The sequence below is a fragment of the Labrus mixtus genome, chromosome 20 (genome assembly GCF_963584025.1).
Source record: "Labrus mixtus chromosome 20, fLabMix1.1, whole genome shotgun sequence".
In the NCBI taxonomy this organism is placed as follows: domain Eukaryota; kingdom Metazoa; phylum Chordata; class Actinopteri; order Labriformes; family Labridae; genus Labrus; species Labrus mixtus.
This window is the reverse complement of record NC_083631.1, coordinates 734,006-753,275: the sequence shown is the minus strand read 5'-3', so window position 1 is coordinate 753,275 and position 19,270 is coordinate 734,006. Positions and strand designations below refer to the sequence as shown.

The 19,270-nt window shown below is 41.8% G+C and overlaps 1 protein-coding gene across 3 annotated transcripts in view; it reads left to right on the top strand.

Annotated features, from left to right (window-relative positions):
• The window catches only part of pdxdc1 (pyridoxal-dependent decarboxylase domain containing 1), a 72,384-nt gene extending 53,319 nt beyond the window's left edge, over window positions 1-19,065 (top strand). For all 3 annotated transcript variants that reach the window (XM_061026307.1, XM_061026306.1, XM_061026308.1), the window contains 2 exons: window positions 4,900-4,998; window positions 16,991-19,065. In XM_061026307.1, coding sequence (XP_060882290.1) covers window positions 4,900-4,998; window positions 16,991-17,283 — 392 coding nt within the window. In that variant the 3' untranslated portion in view covers window positions 17,284-19,065. The remainder of the gene's footprint in view (window positions 1-4,899; window positions 4,999-16,990) is intronic.
• The last annotated feature ends 205 nt before the right edge of the window (window positions 19,066-19,270 follow it).

The window sequence follows — 19,270 nt, the reverse complement described above, 5'->3', positions numbered from 1 at the left end:
AAAAAATATAATCATGCTCACCGATCTCTGAGTGAACTGAGCGGACACAAAATATGGCAGCACCCAGTAATGCCACAGGGTTTCTTCCTCTCTGCAACAGTACGTAATTAAAATTCTATCAAATCTCCATGTTAGCAAATTTGCATTTTTAGCTAGCGCTAACAATCGGGGGCTAACATGTCAACACAGCTACCGATTTGAACCAACCCACGAGCAATCACTTCAACAAGCGACGACTCCGGCAATACCTGTTATCCTCAGCAGAATCCGCCTCAAATGTATCTCCTAGTTCCCTCGTTTAATTCACACTTCAATCAGCTCAGCTCCGACGTTATGCCCTCTGTACACACATAACGGACACAGCACCCTGCTACCCCCAAACCTGAACAGGTGGGCAGGACTAATTGCCGTTGGTGGCTTCTGATTGGCTGAAATGACAGTCACCCATTTTTTTTCAAAAGTCCCCATTGGGTGAAAACACAAGAACGAACATCTGATTAAAACAAATATAAAATATAAAATAGACAATAGAAATACTCCACTTCACACCATTTCTTAAGCAGAATCATTAGGGTATAATAATTCAAAATTTAATCGTCTGTTTTACTCTATGTAGTCCATTATCCTACATGTGTTACACACGTCTCCATGAAACACAAAACACAGGATGTATAAAAGTCTCTGTTTCCTCCCATCAGTAGCTGAAGTTCATCCAGTTTGTTGCAGTGAGCGCACGTTGGAGAGAAAGATGCCTGGTGAAGCTATGCGTAGTCCGCGCTGGCGGAGACACACTAGCGAGCCGGCCCGTTTACCTCTTCTTCGTCGTCTCACAGCACTGACAAAGGTGAGGGCAAGGAGGGGAGAGGTACTAAAGTTATGAATAAACTTCCTATAGAAATAAGCAAAACCCAGAAAACGTTGCAGGGTTATCTCATCCAGGGGAAAAAATCTAAATGTTGTCCATGTACACAAACACTAACTGGTTAAGCATATCTCTGGGAACATCATTTACTAGAGTCTGAAAAACAGCAGGGGCATTGGTGAGCCCGAAAGGTATAACCCAAATATTCATAGTGTCCAGAAGAAGTGTTAAAGGCAGTTTTCCACTCATCCCCCTCCCTTATACAAAAAAGGTGATAGGCATTGCGTAAGTCCAATTTAGAGAAAATCTTAGCACCATTTAACTGTTCAAAAGCAGTGGAAATAATGGATGGTAATGTCATTCAATTCCCTGTAAGCAATGCAGGGTCGCAGTGAGTTGTCCTTCTTTTCCACAGAGAAAACCCAGCGCCAGCAGGGGACGAGGAGGGTCGGATGATCCCTGCGGCCAAAGACTCCTCCACGTATTCAGTCATGGCTTTAGTTTAACAACCGGATAAAGAGTAGAGTCGTTCTCTCGGAGGTGATGTCCCAGAGAGCAGGTCAATGACACAGTCGTAGGGTCTATGTGGAGGAAGAGATTTGGCCCGAGACTTGCTGAAGACCTCCTTCAAATCATAGACACAGGGAGGAACTTGGGTGAGATCAGGATTACTGGTAGCAGTAGTGGTAACGCTAACCGTTGTAGCCGTCACAGGGGAAAAACAGTTCGGTTTACAATCTTCCCCCAGGAAATGATCTGACCTGTGGCCCAATTAATGTGAGGGTTGTTAAGTTTCAGCCAGGGGAGACCAAGGATTAACTGAAGTTGAGGGGTGTCGAAAACATGGAAGCTTAGACTTTGAGTGTGAGGGAGGGAAACACAGAGACTATATACTGAAGGGAGGTGGAGACAACAAGATACAGGTGAGACACATCAGGTAATCACTTGAGTGTGAGACACTGGGGGAATGGCAGAAGAGATCAGTCTAGTCTGGAGCTGTGACACTAGGAAACAGAGTTCTGGGATCCAGGTTTTTTTTTTTATTAACAATAATGCCTTAAGGGCAGGATCCCAGGTGTAGATAAGATTTAAAACTAAATGGAGAGAGGTGTCTGCATCTTTGGTCCAATGTCTCATTGGTATTCAGTGGATGTTGGCCTCTAACAGGGTTGTTCTTTGTTACCAGTCCTGGGAACTAATTTGTAAACGGTGCTAACACATCGATGTGTATGTATATTGAGTGCTTAAGAACACTTCAATGCAAAGTGTGAAATTTAGAAACTTTAATTCTAACATAGGGTAGGGTCTCCCAAGGCAAAGTGGTCCAACAAATACCCCTATGAAGAGGCATACATTGGAGCAAGCCACCTCGCCCAGAAGAGGGAAACCAGGGCACTCCCCTGGAGCCAGACCCAGGGGGGAGCTCGAAGGCGAGCGTCTGGTGGCCGGGCTTTCCTCCATGGGGCCCGGTCAGGCTCAGCCCGAAACAACCACATGGAGCTACTGCCCTGTAGGCCCACCACCCGCAGGGAGAGGCATGGGGGAAGGGTGCATGCAGAGCCGGGTGGCAGGCGTAGGCGGAGACCTGGGCATTCTGATTCCCGGCAGCGCAGACTGGCTCTAAGGACGTGGAACGTCACCTCTCTGGCAGGGAAGCAGCCAGAGCTGGTGCGGGAGGTGGAGCGCTACCAGCTAGACATAGTTGGGCTCGCCTCTACGCACAGCGTCGGTTCTGGAACCAAACTCCTGGAGAGGGGCTGGACTCTCTCTTTCTCTGGAGTTGCCCGAGGTGAGAGGCGCCAAGCGGGTGTGGGGATACTCATTAGCCCCCGGCTGAGCGCCGCTCTGTTGGAGTTTTCCCCGGTGAACGAGAGGGTCGCCTCTCTGCGACTGCAGGTTGCTCTGACTGTTGTATGTGCATATGCACCTAACAGCAGCTCAGAGTACACGGCCTTCTTGGAGTCTCTGGGTGGGGTCCTGAAAGGGGTTCCGCCTGGGGACTCTGTAGTTCTACTGGGGGACTTAAACGCTCACGTGGGCGACGGCGGGGACACCTGGAGGGGAGTGGTTGGGAGGAACGGCCTGCCCGATCTGAACCCAAATGGTGTTTTGTTGTTGGACTTCTGTGCTAGTAATGGATTGGCTATAACAAACACCATGTTCAAGCATAGGGATGTTCATAAGTGTACCTGGTACCAGAACACCCTAGGCCAAAGATCGATGATCGACTTAGTAGTTGTTTCGTCAGATCTGCGGCCGTATGTTTTGGACACTCAGATAAAGAGAGGAGCAGAGCTGTCAACTGATCACTACCTGGTGGTGAGTTGGATCAGATGGCGGGGAAGGCTGCCGGACAGACCTGGCAAACCCAAACGTGTAGTGCAGGTGAACTGGGAATGTCTGGCAGAGGCCCCTGTCCGTGGGGTCTTCAACTCCCACCTCCAGAAGAACTTCTCCCTCATCCCGGGGGAGGTTGGGGACATGGAGTCCGAGTGGTCCATGTTCAAAGCCTCCATTGTAGAAGCTGCTGCTAGGAGTTGCGGCTAGAAGACCGTCGGTGCCTGTCGTGGCGGCAACCTCAGAAACCCGCTGGTGGACACCAGTGGTGAAGGAAGCCGTCAGGCTGAAGAAGGAGGCCTTTTGGGCTTGGTTAGCCCTGGGGTCTCTGGAAGCAGCTGACAGGTATCGGAGGGGTGTGGCTTCAGTGGTTGCGGAAGCAAAAACCCGGGTGTGGGAGGAGTTCGGGGAGGCTTTGGAGAAGGACTTTCGGTTGGCCTCAAGGAATCAGCAAGGAGCAATCTCAACATCAACGAATGTTCCTGGTATAATTGAGGAGTGGACAAAATGATCCAAGGAACAAGCAGCTCAAATAAGTGGTGGCTTGACCTTGCCTGAAGAAATGATTGGGGCTCAGAAATCCAAGAACGTAAGATGCAAGTTATATTTTAGGGAGATTTTGCTGCTGTTTTAGTAAGTCACCAGAAAAACACAGTTAGGGTGAAACAGAAAGATGCGGGGCAGGCTGGTGTGGACTTTTGAAGAGCAGAGGGGTGTATGTCGATGGGGGAATTTATTCATTGTTTTATTGATTTTATTTCAGATTACAGTTATTTTCGTTGAAAGACATAAGAGTCTAAATGCTACTAGTATTATTCTGTTCCAAGTTGGAGTTGTTGTTTTTTCAAACTAAAACATCTTCTGTTAATACCTTTTTCAATTTGGGATTTATTTGTGACTCAGAAGTCAGAACTATTTTTTCATAATTATGGCAGCTCCAAAGTCACTTTATTTTGTTCTTACAAATAAAGTTTGTATAGCAAAAATGCCATTCTTGTCTGGTGAGCTGAAAGGGGGATATTCAACTATATAAATATTATTTACAAATAAAAATGTGAGGTTTGAGGTAGGGCTGCACAATAAACTGCAATAAGTTTGAATATATCGCATTTAATCTGTAATTTATATTATTTTATAGCAATGCTTTCTCACTCAGCATGTGTACATTTTATTTAAGCTCATGCTAGCCATCAGTTACTCTTAGATTAACTGGTGCCAACCTAGTGGTGAAACAAAGCTTTTCGGATTTTTTTTAAATGCTGCATGTTGCATATAACTATAAATAAATGCCAAAAGGTGTTCTTCGTATAATTTTAGTTACTGCATTTCATATTATCATCACAATATTGAACAATATTAATGCAAATCAAATGTTTTTCAGTATTCATGCAGGCCGAATGGACATAAAGTCAAAAATATTTAAGTTATGATTTAATAGGGAATTGTCAACATTGTCCATATAAACTCAAGACAGAAAAGATATTGCACTGCCTTTTTTTCCCCAGTATCATTGAGGTTTGAGTGCTTTGCTCCGAAACATCCAGTCAGATGCAACCAATTACCTTCAGGTTAACTTGCTTCTGCAATGCTTTTTGGACTGCTCTTGTTTGTTATTCAAATTGTAAGAAGAGTATCAGAGTATGTAAATATTTGCTAGTATTTGTGCATTACATATGCATGTGGGTGGTATCTGTCAACAGGTTCCTTGGACTCCACTGAGATGACTTACTCCACCAAAGTCCAGACAGGCAAGCCATCCCTGCAGGACCCTGCCAATTCTTCATTGAAGAAACTTCCAGGTAGGATTGTCTTGGAGGCTATTTACATTGGAATATAATGCGTAATAATTATCTGAGCACAAGTGGACAGCATTGATTACAAGTGTAAAACCACCCAGGATACATTCATTCCCAAAATGTATTAAATTCAAACTGTGTCTTGTATTGATCAATTCATTGACAGTACATTTCATGACTGAATTATGCTGGGAGCAAAGGAAGAGGGTGAGATAACTCTTGGACTGAAATGTTCTTTATTGAAAATGACATTTCAGAGTACAGTCCACTGTAACACAGACTGTGACTCCATGTGCTTGGAATTACATGAGTGGGATTTGATAGACCGAATCAAAGTACCATCAAAGTTTATCATAATGCAGCCCAGTGAGGGAACAAATATTTATAACCTGGATGCGTGTTGAATGTGGACACTCGCTGACAAACCTCATTACTGTATTGTGAGGAAAATGGTCAGGGCTACATGTTTATTTGCATATAGAAATGCAAAGTAATATCCGATTACAAGTAGTCACCCAGAACACATTTAAGATGCATATTAATTCCAGGTGTGAACAGCCATTTATGCTGTCCATTTGGAATTACATCATCAAGGACACAGATAAATTCAAGGATTCAGGATACATGGGTCAATGTGATATTTTGCATCACTCTACCTAAATTACTGAAAAATTTAAAGTGGAGCCAAAAAGACTGTGATTTACGCAAAACTGTTTATTCAAAATGTCCTCAAAATATGAGAACCAGAGGTTGCGCTAGTCTTTGTTATTGTCTGTCATTTTGATGGACAGGGTCGTAAAATTTCTGTCATAATCTATAATGATCTGTCATTTGCATTTCTTTTGCATTTTTTATGATAGTGAGACATTGCCTATTATTTATTAACTATTTATTATAGCATTTGATTATAGAAACAAGTCGATCAAACGTTTAATTTGCAAAACAATTTTAGGGCGCACTCACACTAGCAAAGTTGTCCCATACCATGGTTGAGCACGATTGTCCCCCCTCCCCATTCCGCCGCTGGCCGGCACTCGCTTTGCTCCAGGACTAACCGGGCCTGAGCACGGATATTTCTTATAGGCTTATTTTGAGTTATTTCAGTCAGATACAGTCATTACACTCCGGCATTTTTCCTGATAAAAGGCTGTGAACATTGTTTATCCTCGTGCATGAACTGTAACGTCCCGAAGCACACCAGCTACATAGCTTAACCCTGCTATGAAAACAACCACCAGCTAGACAACGATGTCATTCACATGAGGTCAGATAGCCTACAGGACAAAACGTAAGTAACGATAAGTAATTAATTATGCACACTCACCACCAACTGGACTTGGAGTCTACTGCAGGTGCTTAACATGTGTTGGGGTTGTATCAAGTCAACTTTGGTTATATTCTTTCACAATTATATTTAATTATTAATAATATAAATAAAATATCATTAAACTATGTTTAATCTCGTTTTGGGGCACCACCCTGTACTGTACCAAAATATCACTCAAATCAGTCTCAAATTAGTTATTTAATTACTAATATTACTAATAATTAATAACTATATTTAATAAATTGAAGGCGTGAATCCGTACACAAAGCCTTCACACCCAGCTTATATCACAATGCAAATACACCAGTAATCACAAACCACTGCTCTCTTAAAATTATAACAGAATTTATTTAAACAAAGCAACATCAATAAAAGTCAATGAACTTAATCAAACAAATAACTATCATAAACTAATCTAAGCAACAAACATTATCAAGCAAGGCTTGTGTGTGTGTGTGTGTGTGTGTGTGCGTGCGTGCGTGCGTGCGTGCGTGCGTGCACGCTAAACCAGGCATGGGCAAACTACGGCCCGAGGGCCATATACGGTTTTGGGCTTTTTAATCCGGCCCGCCGAACTTGTCCAAATTATATTATTATTAAATAAAATTTTATTATAATTAAACCTTGTTCGTTTTCCCCTGTAATGCCCGCGTTTCCCCAATAGATGGCGCACTTCAGAGTGTGGTGTATTACTCCCTTCTTCACTTTTTCGCTTTGCCCTATGAACCCGTATGAGCCCTTCTGTAAAAATGAGCGGATCAAAGAAAAGAAAAGTGGACAGTGAATGCTGAGTGTTTAATACGGAGTGGACAACTAAATATTTTTTCACTGAAGTCCGATCAAAGGCTGTATGCCTGATATGCCAAGAAACTGTCGCAGTTTTCAAAGAGTACATTATCAGCCGTCACTTTGCTACGAAGCATGCTAACTACGCTAGCAAGCAGTCCACGCAAGAACGGGCGGCTGCGGCTCAGAGGTTGAAGGCTAATTTACAGACTCAGCAACATTTTTTTCACCAACAAACTGCGATTCAAGAGTCAACTACCAAGGCAAGTTTTTTGCTGGCATTCAATTTAGCAAAGGCTAGCAAGCCTTTCTCCGAAGGCGAGTTTTTAAAAGAATGCATGATAGAGACAGCAGGTCTCTTGTGTCCGGAGAGCCAAGGCCAGTTTGAAAAAATCAGTTTATCATGCAGGACTGTGACTCGCCGTGTGGAACTGATTGACGAAGATATAGCCAGTGAATTAAACAAAAAGGCTGAGTCCTTTAAGTTATATTCACTAGCGCTGGATGAAAGTAATGACGTGAAAGACACTGCTCAGCTCCTCATTTTTATCCAAGGGATTAATGACCGTTTTGAGATAACGGAGGAGTTTTTGACCATGGAAAAGTCCCTGAAAGGAAAAACGCGAGGAGAGGACTTGTATAACCAGGTGTCTGCTGTCATCGAGAGAATGAAGCTACCTTGGAGTAAACTTGCCAATGTCACAACGGATGGATCGCCAAATTTAACTGGAAAACATGTTGGGCTGCTGAAAAGAATCCAGGATAAAGTGAAAGAGGAAAACCCTGACCAGGATGTTATTTTCCTTCACTGCATCATCCATCAGGAATCTCTGTGTAAGTCTGTATTGCAGCTTAATCATGTCGTGAATCCAGTTGTAAAACTTGTTAACTTTATACGAGCAAGGGGACTTCAGCATCGTCAGTTTATTATGTTCCTGGAGGAAACCGATGCGGATCATCAGGACTTACTGTACCACTCTCGTGTCCACTGGTTAAGTTTGGGCAAAGTGTTTTAACGAGTGTGGGAGCTGAAAGAGGAGATCAGCGCATTTTTGGAGTTAATGGGGAAATCCGACAAATTTCCTGAGCTAAGCGACAAGAACTGGCTTTGTGACTTTGCATTTGCTGTGGACATATTTTCACACATGAATGAATGTGAAACTACAGGGGAAAGATCAGTTTGTGCACGACATGTACAAAAATGTTACAGGCTTTCATATCCAAGCTAACTTTATTCTCCAGACAAATTGCAAACAAATCTTTCGCTCATTTCCCCACACTTGCCATGCAGAAAGAGGCGACGCGAAATGCAAAGAAATACAGCAAATCCCTTGATGACCTGCACGGAGAATTCTGCCGTCGGTTTTCTGATTTTGAAAACATTGAAAAGTCACTTCAGCTGGTGTCCTGTCCCCTGTCAGAAGACCCTGAAACAGCACCACAGGAGCTGCAATTGGAACTGATCGATCTTCAGTCTGACTCCGTCTTAAAGGAGAAGTTCAACTCTCTTAAACTGAATGACTTTTATGCTTCACTTAACGAAGCCACGTTTCCAAACCTCCGGAGGATGGCACAGAAGCTGCTGACTTTGTTTGGCTCGACCTACGTATGCGAGCAGACATTCAGCGTCATGAACATCAACAAAGCCCCTCACAGATCCAAGTTAACTGACCAACACCTCGGCTCTATCCTGAGAATTGCCACTACAAAACTAACTCCAGACTTTAAAGCACTGGCAAAAAAGGGAGATCAACAACACTGTTCCCACCGAAACTGAACGTGAGTTTCTCTACTGTGTTTATCAAAATTTAAATTAATTAAATGAATGCATTTGGAAATCAATTTGTACAATGAGCCTTGCATATTCATGCTTTGCTAGCTGTTAAAGGCCAAATCCTTTCATGTAATGGCTTTTACATGTTATTTATATTAGTTCACACAAACACTCCATCCATCTGTTCCTGGCCCGGCCCCTCTGTCAAATTTTAGAACCCATTGTGGCCCGCGAGTCAAAAAGTTTACCCACCCCTGCGCTAAACACATATAGAATGCAGCGGTCCGAAACGGGAACAACAAGAGTTTTAAACAGGTAAAACTCAGGACGCGGCGGTCCAACAAAGATAAAAATTACAGCTTCTGCATCAATCAAACAATTGTTAAAAACACTCTCTAAAGCTAATTCTGCCCAGACCTAATTAAGCCTCACTTGTGAATCACTTTGATTGGTGAAGGGAAAAAGAGTCCGGTGATATAACAGATCTTCTGTCCGTCCTGGTGCAGAGGCGTCTGATGGTGGCGAGGGTCCCTTACTGCAAGAGCGGCTTCGTTGGTTCTCCGTCGAGTGGAAAGATGTCCGTTGATGTCCTTTCGTTGCAGGACGGAATAAGACCGTTATCTTTCTGATAATCTGTTATAGTCTGACGTGCTCCGAGAAACTGAGATGCATTCACTTGACAATCCGAGCTCGGAATTTAGAACACTGCCGGCCGTGGATTATCTGCGCGCCAAAATTTAAAACAAAGGAAGATTGTTGCAGGAAACAGGAGGTGAGCTTGTGTCTCCGAACACTTGAAGTCAGCGTGTGGAAAGAGAGAGAGCAATGGAAGTCTTGGAGCTTTGTAGCCTGTCCTGCTCCATGGGGGGTCTACCTCAGGTCCCCTCCAATGAGGAGAGAGAGGTTCTGGTCCCCCCTTACTTCACGCATAGGGGTGAAGTACCGCAGGGGATTCTGGGATTAAGAGTCCTTTTAGGCCTCTTTGCGATCTCAGTGAATAACTCAAATGAGGTGCAGGCCCAAGTCCATTGTTTGACTGTCCTAAGCCTGCGTGGCCCAACACGTGGTTAATGTTTGGTGGATACCCGGTGATTCTAATCCGTCTAAACTACAGACAGCCTTCAGATTTTTCTGTCATTGTTAAAAAAGTTCAGTCAAAGACGGAAAATATTCGGTTAACTCAGTGGTTCCCAAACTTTTTTTGCCAGGCCCCCCCTTGAACATAAAAATGGCTTTGGGCCCCCCCACACGTTACCGAATACATTTTGTGTGTATATATATATATATGTGTGTGTGTATACAAAAAATACTGACAATAACATCCTTTATAGTCAAATATCTGTATTTTTAGAATTTATCTGAGATTTGCCAAAACAGAAAAAGAATGGCAGCATCAACGTGTGAAGATTAAACTTAAACAAAAATATCAAGCCAATTCTAAAGTAGCAATAAAGAGTATAACTGCAACATTCAACTGAACACTTTTTTAAGATGCAACAGTAATAATCGTTTTTAACAATTTCTTGACTCTCTGAAAGTAAACAGCTCCTTCTGAGAAACTTAATGAAAATCTTCTTTCAAGCTCCATTCTCCCGGTCCTGCAAGAATTTCAGTGACTTGTGTGTGCTTGTTTTGTGCTACAGATCTTCTCCAGCCTGGGCTGCAGCTGTGAGACAGACACTCTCAGTTCATTTTCAATGTCTAGCTTTGATCTGTATTTTGTCTTGATTGATGCAACTGCTGAAAAAACAATCTCACATAGGTAGGATGTGGCAAATGGAAGAAGTGTGGTCAGGGCACTGCCAAGCAGTGGGTACTCGTTTCCTACTCCAATCCAAAATGCAGACAATGTCTTGGTCTTGAACTGCAGCCGCAGTGTTGAGTCTGAGGTGACATTGATGAACTGTTCCTCCTCTGCAGTGCTGAAGTCATCAGCTGGGGTTGCACTGAAAGGGTCTCGGATCCAGCCATATTTTGCAGAATCTTGCAGTGGGAAATACCTTTGGAAGTGTGTTTGAAGGGCAGAGATGTGGCTTTTTACACATTGGATCACTGTGTTCTGCAGCTTGTTCACCTCAATAAATTATTTCAGGCTTTCAAATGAGTCTATATTCCCATCTGTAACTCACTGCTCCCACATCTCCAGTTTTCTTGTGAAAGATGTAATTTCATCTGCCACCTGTGGGAGGTGTGTCTTGGTGCCCTGCATCTGCAGATTTAGTTCATTGAGTTTTTGAAATATGTCTCTGAGATATGCAAGTTTCATGAGAAAGTTGTTGTTTTAAACTTGTGGGCAAGTTCATTCCCCTCTTTCTCCAAGAAGATTCTGATCTCATCCCGTAGTTCAAACACCCTGGACAAAACCTTTCCACGTGACAGGCACCGGGACTCACTGTGGAACAATAAAGCAGTGTGACCAGAGCCCATCTCCTTGCACAGTGCAGAAAAAATTTGGGCTTTGACGGGTCTAGTCTTTATGAAGTTTACCGTGGCAATAATATCTGTCATCACATCATTAAGCTCAGGACTCAGCTGTTTAGAAGCGAGCGCTTCTCTGTGGATCATGCAGTGCGTCCACTGCACGTCGGGGGAGACGCGCTTGATGAGCGCCTGCAGCCCTCCCCGTTTCCCTGCCATTACCTGGGCCCCATCTGTGCAGATGCCCACACAGTCGTTCCATGTCAGATCAGCCTCTTTCAAGTAAGTGTCGATGATATTAAACAGCTCAGTTGCAGTGGCTCTATTCATCACACGTTTACAAAAAAGCAAATCCTCCCTCAGATCATCAGCGTCGATGAATCTGACATAAGTTATTAATAAGCAGTCCTTGTTGCGGTCGGTCGCTTCATCCATCTGCAGGGCAAAACGTTTGTCCCGTATCTTGTCATTAAGCTGCTCCTCGATGTCCTTTGACATGTCATAAATACATCTTGCAATAGTATTGTTTGACAGAGGGATAGTTTTTAATTTACTGGCTGTTGCTTCATCAATCATAGTAGAGACCATATCAACAGTGGCGGGCAGTACTAATTCCTCAGCGATGGTGTGTGGCTTTTTACACTTAGCAACTCTATATGCCACTTTATATGACGCCAGTTGAGCATTTGACGGCAAAACGGCTGCTTTGGTAAAGGTGCTCTGCTGATGACAGCTGAGACGTTTCTTTTAGAAGAACTCAACAGGCTTCTGTGTGTGTGTGGGATGGGTTGTTTCTAGATGGGGTTTTAACTTGTTCGGCTTCATGCTGTCAGATGCTAATACTTTGAAGCACAACACACACTGTGGTCTCTCTTCGTTACCCACCGTTGTACAGGTGAAGCCGAGATATGACTCGTCATACTTTCTTGTCTTTGATTTTGATGTGCTATCTGATGAAGATTCATTGTCAGCTTTACGTTTTGCTGGAGGTCCTCTCTCAATATTTGCCATGCTTTGCTGGTTGCGCTAACTGTAGTGCATTGTTTGGAAATTGGAATTCGTCTTTTCCCCCAAAACTTTTCGTGCCCCCCCCCTGTCATTGCGCCCTTTGGGAACCACTGGGTTAACTTGTTCTCTATGTTCTCTGATGAGAACATATGGTTTCACAATAGAAGGCATGTATTGACATCACTTTTCCTCTTCATCACACCCCATCAGTGGGACAGAGTGGCCAAACATTAAAAGATACCACTGCCTTCAGTGGGGGACACGACGAAAACAAATCTGTTTAAATTTAGGACATTTACATTTGGGCAGAAATCTGGTTTCCTCACTTTTATATGTACATGATCTTAAAGCCATGGCATTAGCCTTCACAAAGATGAGCATGAGGACATATATAAACCAGATTAGATCAGCTTAATTTCACTCAGCTGACTGTTTTAACATCCACTAACAACAGTCTCAATTCGATCATGTTTCAGTCAGTACAGTGTGTGTGTGTGACTGGGGTTGGTGACTCGCAGTCTCGCACGTTAACTGAACTGTAGTACTGCAGGAGTCCTGATTCTCTCTCTCCCGCGGCATCAGTCAGTGAGGACGCGGTCACACTGGCCATCCGTACCGTGGCCAAGCACGCTTCAACCCTAAAGTTCAGTTTGTTTGGCCAGTGTGAACGCTCTGTGCCCAGGCACGGTATACTTCCTTGGCTTTGGCACACTTCGGAGAGGTGTGCTTCAGCACGGTACACTTCATGCACAAGCATGCGGGTACACAACGCTGACAGCCTTCATTATGGAGAAATCCAAAGTTTCATGTCTGTATCCGACTAAAATGACTCAATATAGGCCACAAAATAACTGTCATGTTCTCTGTGCTGTTCTCCAATGTGCGGCTGCGGACTCGCCCACGCGTCTATTTAATTTTTTAATTTATTTATGGCTATGTCGCAAAAGTCAGTAAAGTAGCCGTTATGCTCTCTGTGTTGTTCACCAATGTGCAGAGGCGGACTCGACTTTCTCTCTCTCTCTCTCTCTCTAGTCCGCCTGTTTGTCACCTGAGCACGCCCTGAGTCTCTCTCTCCCGCTCAGTCAGTGAGTGATTCGTATACTGAACGTGCTGAACAGAACGGTCGGGGAAATATATATATGATTGTTTTAGCAGCTTTCAGTTTGCAAACTGTAGCTTTATCCAACTAAATTCTCAGCTCATTGGTTCATTATTCACCACCAGCCGTTCTCAGTACGATCGCGAGCAGAACTGAACGTCCGGCCGTGTTTCAGCTTGTTAAGTTCTGATTCGCAGGAAGAGCTGCGGTGAAGCACTGAAAGATTCTGTGAATGAATCCTTTGAACGAATCACTTTACTGAACTGATTCTACTGATTCAGTACATTGCAAACTGCTTTTCACATCACTAGTGTCTGATGTGTCCTTGGGCAAGACACTTAACCCTGAATTGCTGCCGCTGACGGAGCAGAGGTAGCAATTCAGGGTTAAGTGGGGGATTAGTTACAATCGTCACTTTACATAGCAGCCACTGCCATCAGTGTGTAAATGGGTGTTAATGAGTAGGTGTGCGGTGTAAATGAGCTTTGAGTTGTCAGAAGACTAGAAGAGCGCTATAAACTCAAGTCCATTTACCATTTCCCATGTAATTCTTTCAACTGTTGGCAATTTTTTTTCTCCATTAAAAAAAAACATGAGCATGTAACCTGATGTGTTGTTAATCATCCTCTATAACTATAATTTTTAAAAGTTATTCTCTATTATTTAGTACAGCATTTTGGTATTTAAAAATAAAAGTTTTTTCACAGTTGAACGACAATATAAACTGGTCTCCAAAGAAAGTAGGTAATTAAGGATGATTCAGTTCTGAGTAACTACCCATTTTGATGAATATTACTGCATTGCATCTCTTCATGAGGGGGGATGGTTTTCTTTTCCAGCACCCAGTTAAACATTTTCAATAGTGTCAGAACGAATTGGTCTTGCATTGTTTTATACCATTCTGAGTTGAAACCATCTGTCCCTGGGGATTCCCCACCCCTTTAGTGTGCCAATTGCCGATATTATTACTTATTTTGTTATATTTATTAATTTATCATTTTGTTAATTTGTGACCGTCTCTAAGTATATTGAACATATTAAAGCATCAATCTTGTGCCCATCGTTCATATGTGATAGGGAGTATAGTGCTTCGTAATATTTTTTCGAAGCATTGTTGAATTATCTTGGGACCGGTTTCTATTACATTTTTTGTAGGGTTTCCTATTTTGTGTATAATTCTATCAGCTTGTTGTTTTTGTAGGATAAGAGCTTCAGTGATTTCCCCCCTGTCTCGTAATATTGTTGTTTTGTAAAAAATAAGTAGCTTTTTTTGTATTTCATGCGTATTTATTTAATCTATTTCTTTTTTAATTGTATTATTTTGGATTTGGTGTCATTCTTGAGGGTTTCTGAATGTTCTTTTTGGCGTTCCTTCAGTTCATCCTCTAAGCCTCTGAGTTTTCATTGTCTAATTTTCTTTTCATAGGAGGAGATAGCTATTTTTTTGCCTCTAATAAACTGGGTTATTTAAAATGTTAGAGTTCAACCTCAAGAGAGAAGACCTAGTCCTATTATCAACATGTAGACAGGACTATGGTCGGAAAGACTGCTGGGACCCATCCCACGTTTATGTAATCTGTAAAGGTCTTTTTTAAATCTAAAGAATTAGTCTATCCAAGAATAAACTTTGTGAGCAGACGAATAGTGTGTATAATCTCGTCCATTCGAATTCACCTCTCTCCGCACATCCACAATTACTATTTTGTGCATCAAAGTATTAATTCTTTGGGACTTCCGGTTTGTAGCCAACAAGGAAGGTTATGCAAGTGTGAGCCCCGTGGGTGCATCTCAACAAACGCCTATATTTTCTAATATATTTCTCAAAACCACATTGTTAAAACCTCTGAGATAATTTCCTCTTTGACATGGTACATGGCACAGTACAACTTCAAGGGTATTAAGGATACTCCATTGCTGACAACCAGACCTACGCTTGCAACCAAAATGGCGACCGGCTCCCCTAAAGAAGGAAGCCTCACTCTGGGCGCAGTTATGCCGGCCATTCGGGAAAGTAAGGAAAGAAGAAATTTCAAGACAAATAGACACCAAAACAACTTCCATTCAGTCCTCACTTTCTAAAATGTAAACATTGCTGTCGACACTAGCTGACCAAGTTGAGAGCAAATGAGGTCAACATTAAAGACACCACCAAGCACATCGTGAAGTCGGAGAAAGAGGTCCAATCTCTCAAAGACAGAGTGGACGACCTGGAGAACAGGGGCAGGCGTAATAATATTTGCATACTCAATCTCACTGAGAAAGCGGAAGGCTGCGACGCAGCTGTTTTTTGGAGCGGATCATACCAGATATTCTCGGCGTCAAACATTTTTCTGCTCCCATTACTTGCCAGAGGGCTCGCTGCACGCTTCTCGGTGTGCTTCTGGCAGCAGTGGCCCCCTCTGAACAGTGTGCTCTTTCTATCTACAAATCGGGCACGTCCTTGGATAGACCAAGACCCTCTCAAAGCAGATTTTCCACGAATGTCACCATCGTTGGTGATTCTTTCTCCGCAACCCATACATTCTCACATTCTTGCGTCTGGAGCGACTCTCTAAAGCCATTTTCACATGTGTACTCCGGATAGTATCTAGGTAATTACAGGAGGACTGCTACAGAGATTCTCCCAACCTGGCTGTTCACATATACTCCTCATAGCTGGATACTATCCCTGTCAGACGGGAGGTAAGATGTGATGTAAAAAAACAACGCTGAAGTAGCGGACTAAGCAACAGAGTCCCCTACACGACGCTATAATGACAATATTTGCCTTTATATCAATATATTCCAACGGAATGACATCAACAAAAGAGCGGCGAACAACATACTGGCGAACAGAAAATTACGTGCACAGAGATCATAGTGGTCGTGTGCAGACACTCTTTACACCGTGCAGCGGTCACAGTATATAAACATCATTTGGGTCCTATTGGCTCTAGCTGAATTCTCCGGGAGAATATGCAGTTGCGTTCTCACATCAGCTCACTCGGACTTCCTGCGGAAAAAATACTAGGGGTCTGGCAGGTGAAATGTCTGTTCGCGTTCACATATACAGCCCCCTGAGTTTTTCTGGAAAAATCTGTGTACCTTTTCTACCTGTTAAATACATTTTAACTAATAGTTAGTTCCTCATTCGTCGCCCATTAATAATGCAAAATTTGTGTACCATATTGTAAAGTGTTACCCAAGTCCTTAATGCAAAGTAAAATATGTATAATGTCATTGTTATTTAATTAAGTACAGTATATTAACCTTTATCTTTTGGACACATGGTTTGATCAGAGCTCACAACACATGTTCTAGAGAGAATCCAATTATTTCTAAAGCAAATCTCACATTTTTACAAAGCAGAGCAATCACCTGTTCTTTCTTGACTCTTCTTATATCAAGAATATTTTCCTTTCTAGTGCCTATAGTTCTTGAAAAGCTGTTGAAAGTTCTCTTATTAAGGGGGCATTAAAAAAGAAAACATTTTTTTCTCTGTATTCTCCAAGCATTTTCTTTCTTTTTCATAGTGACGCACAAAGAATTCAGAAAATGTATTGTCAATTAAATCTAATGCACTTGGGGAACTTTTCATTCACAGGTCAGAGGTTATTCCGGCGCTCAGGGGCAGGCTTGGACTCCTTTAGTGAAACAAACTCCATCAAACAAGCCAAGGAGACAACAAGGGAGGGGAGTACCACACCAAGCTTAATAATCAACCAACCGTTATCTCCACCTGCATCTGAGGAAAACTCACACACGGCAAGTTATGTTGCACCGGAGTTATCTGTGCAGGTGCAAACACAAGTGGAGACTGATGTGATCTCTGACAAGAAGCACTCTGAAGACCAAGATGGATCAGAGAGGGATATAGGGGTTTCTGCAAGATTCTGAATTCAACTCTTCCAGTTTTAAAGTTTCTGACAAAGCTTATGGGCAATATTTGGGTTGTCTTTGTCCCACTGACTCAAATCAAAAGATGTCAAAGGTATTTGAATTGGGATACTTCAAGAATGCCTTTTACCTTCTTGCAAAAAAATGGCCGTGGGAGTATTACTTCAATTCAAAACTGGATTGGCATCAGACTTTTTTATTATACATGCTAGTGAAATAAGCAGTTGTATAAGAAATTCCATTATGGTCTGATCATGGGTAAACTATCCTGGGATGTCCTGCTGTCAAATGTCCTCGTAGCTGTACAAGAAAAGTCTTGACATGTAACGACGTCAGAAATTGGCTATGCATTCATAAGAATAACAAAAATGCACAAAATCAGATGATAAAATGTAAATGAAAAATCCTTACGTTACACGTAGAAAGAAATAGTCATCAGAGAGACTTCCTTCCAACGTTGTATTTATTTTGACTCTAATCTCTCTGTTAATAAATGGCTTGGGGGTTTCTTGTTGTATATAAGAGCAGATTATATCTTTATTGCACTAAGAATTTATTTAGCTATTAAAAAGGTTTTTTTGTTCCTTTTTAAGGAGTTGTTCCAAAAATAGGGGGGCGTTTGGAGTTAAGATAACTCACCCATTTACTCCACAATTCAACATCAGCAGAGCATCACGGGACTTTAAAACATCTACTGGTTTAACAACTCAATGTACGGTATATCCAGCTCATTTAAACAGGGGAATTTATCTTTATCATAACTAGAACTTTCACTTTTGATAAGCTTGTCTCATACCATCACATATTGCTGTCATGTGTTACGGTTTAAAGAGTAACACGGGTAACAGGCGGCCTTCAGCTGCATGAAAAAAGTTCTCTTGAATGCCTCTTTGATTATTTTTCATTATCAATCAAAATATACTTATCAGATATGTATTTAATGAAAACCAAACAAAGTAACATTCACAAATACTGTTTTGTCAACAACCTCAGAGGCATATGGCTCAGTCAAGTCGTCAGATACCAGGGTCACACATTGAACCATAACACCAGCAGAGACACTTTAAATGTTTAGTCCTCACTGTAAATATAATTCACATACGATTTAAATCTCGCCATCAAAATACTAAAAAGTAAATTACTATCATCAATGTAAATTAAAATTAAAACTTCAAATAAATATCAACTGATACTACTAGTAATGTGCCTACGAGTTTTAAACACTCCCTTCACATGTACACTGCCCAACAATTAGTGTAAGATAAAAAAGAATAACAGGCTTAAAGATTATTAGAAAAAAGTCTGTTAGATAAATACAGCTATATTTTTTCCAAGGGAAAAAAAAGATCACATAAAAAGACAACGCAAAGTATATATAGAATATAAGTTCAAGTTGTGATGTTTTAAAATAAAGATGTATATCCACGATTTAAGAAACATTAGTTTGAAGTTGTTATGAGATAAACTTTTTTAAAGTTTATTTAAAAAACAAGATATTAAAAGGATGATCTATTATTTGGCGAAAGTAGAGTGTTGTAAGAGTACACTCAGAGTAGAGGTCAAACACTTGTGAGGCTGCAGTACTTTAATGTGGTTATGCAGAACTTGTGTATGTTTCCTATCTAAATTAACTTAAGTACGTCATAGATTTTTCCATGAACTTATAATATTTGCTAGATATATTTAGCCTATTAGGGAACTGATATTTTTAGGAACTTGCCTTTCACACACACACATCTGGTTCTGCATGAGGTCTCAGCCTATAAAATAAGTTTTCCTTGCCGCTGTTGCCAATCCATTTATTAAGTCGGGTCTCTGTCAATAATATTAGGGGTTTCGTCTAGACCTGCTGTAATCATAAAGTTTCATGAGATAACTTTTGTTGTGATTTGGTGCTCTATTAACATATTTTGTGAATTGAAATCTAATTAATTTAGAGGAGGACTTTCTTTTGGTTTAAAAACAAAAAAAGCTCAAATGGATTTTT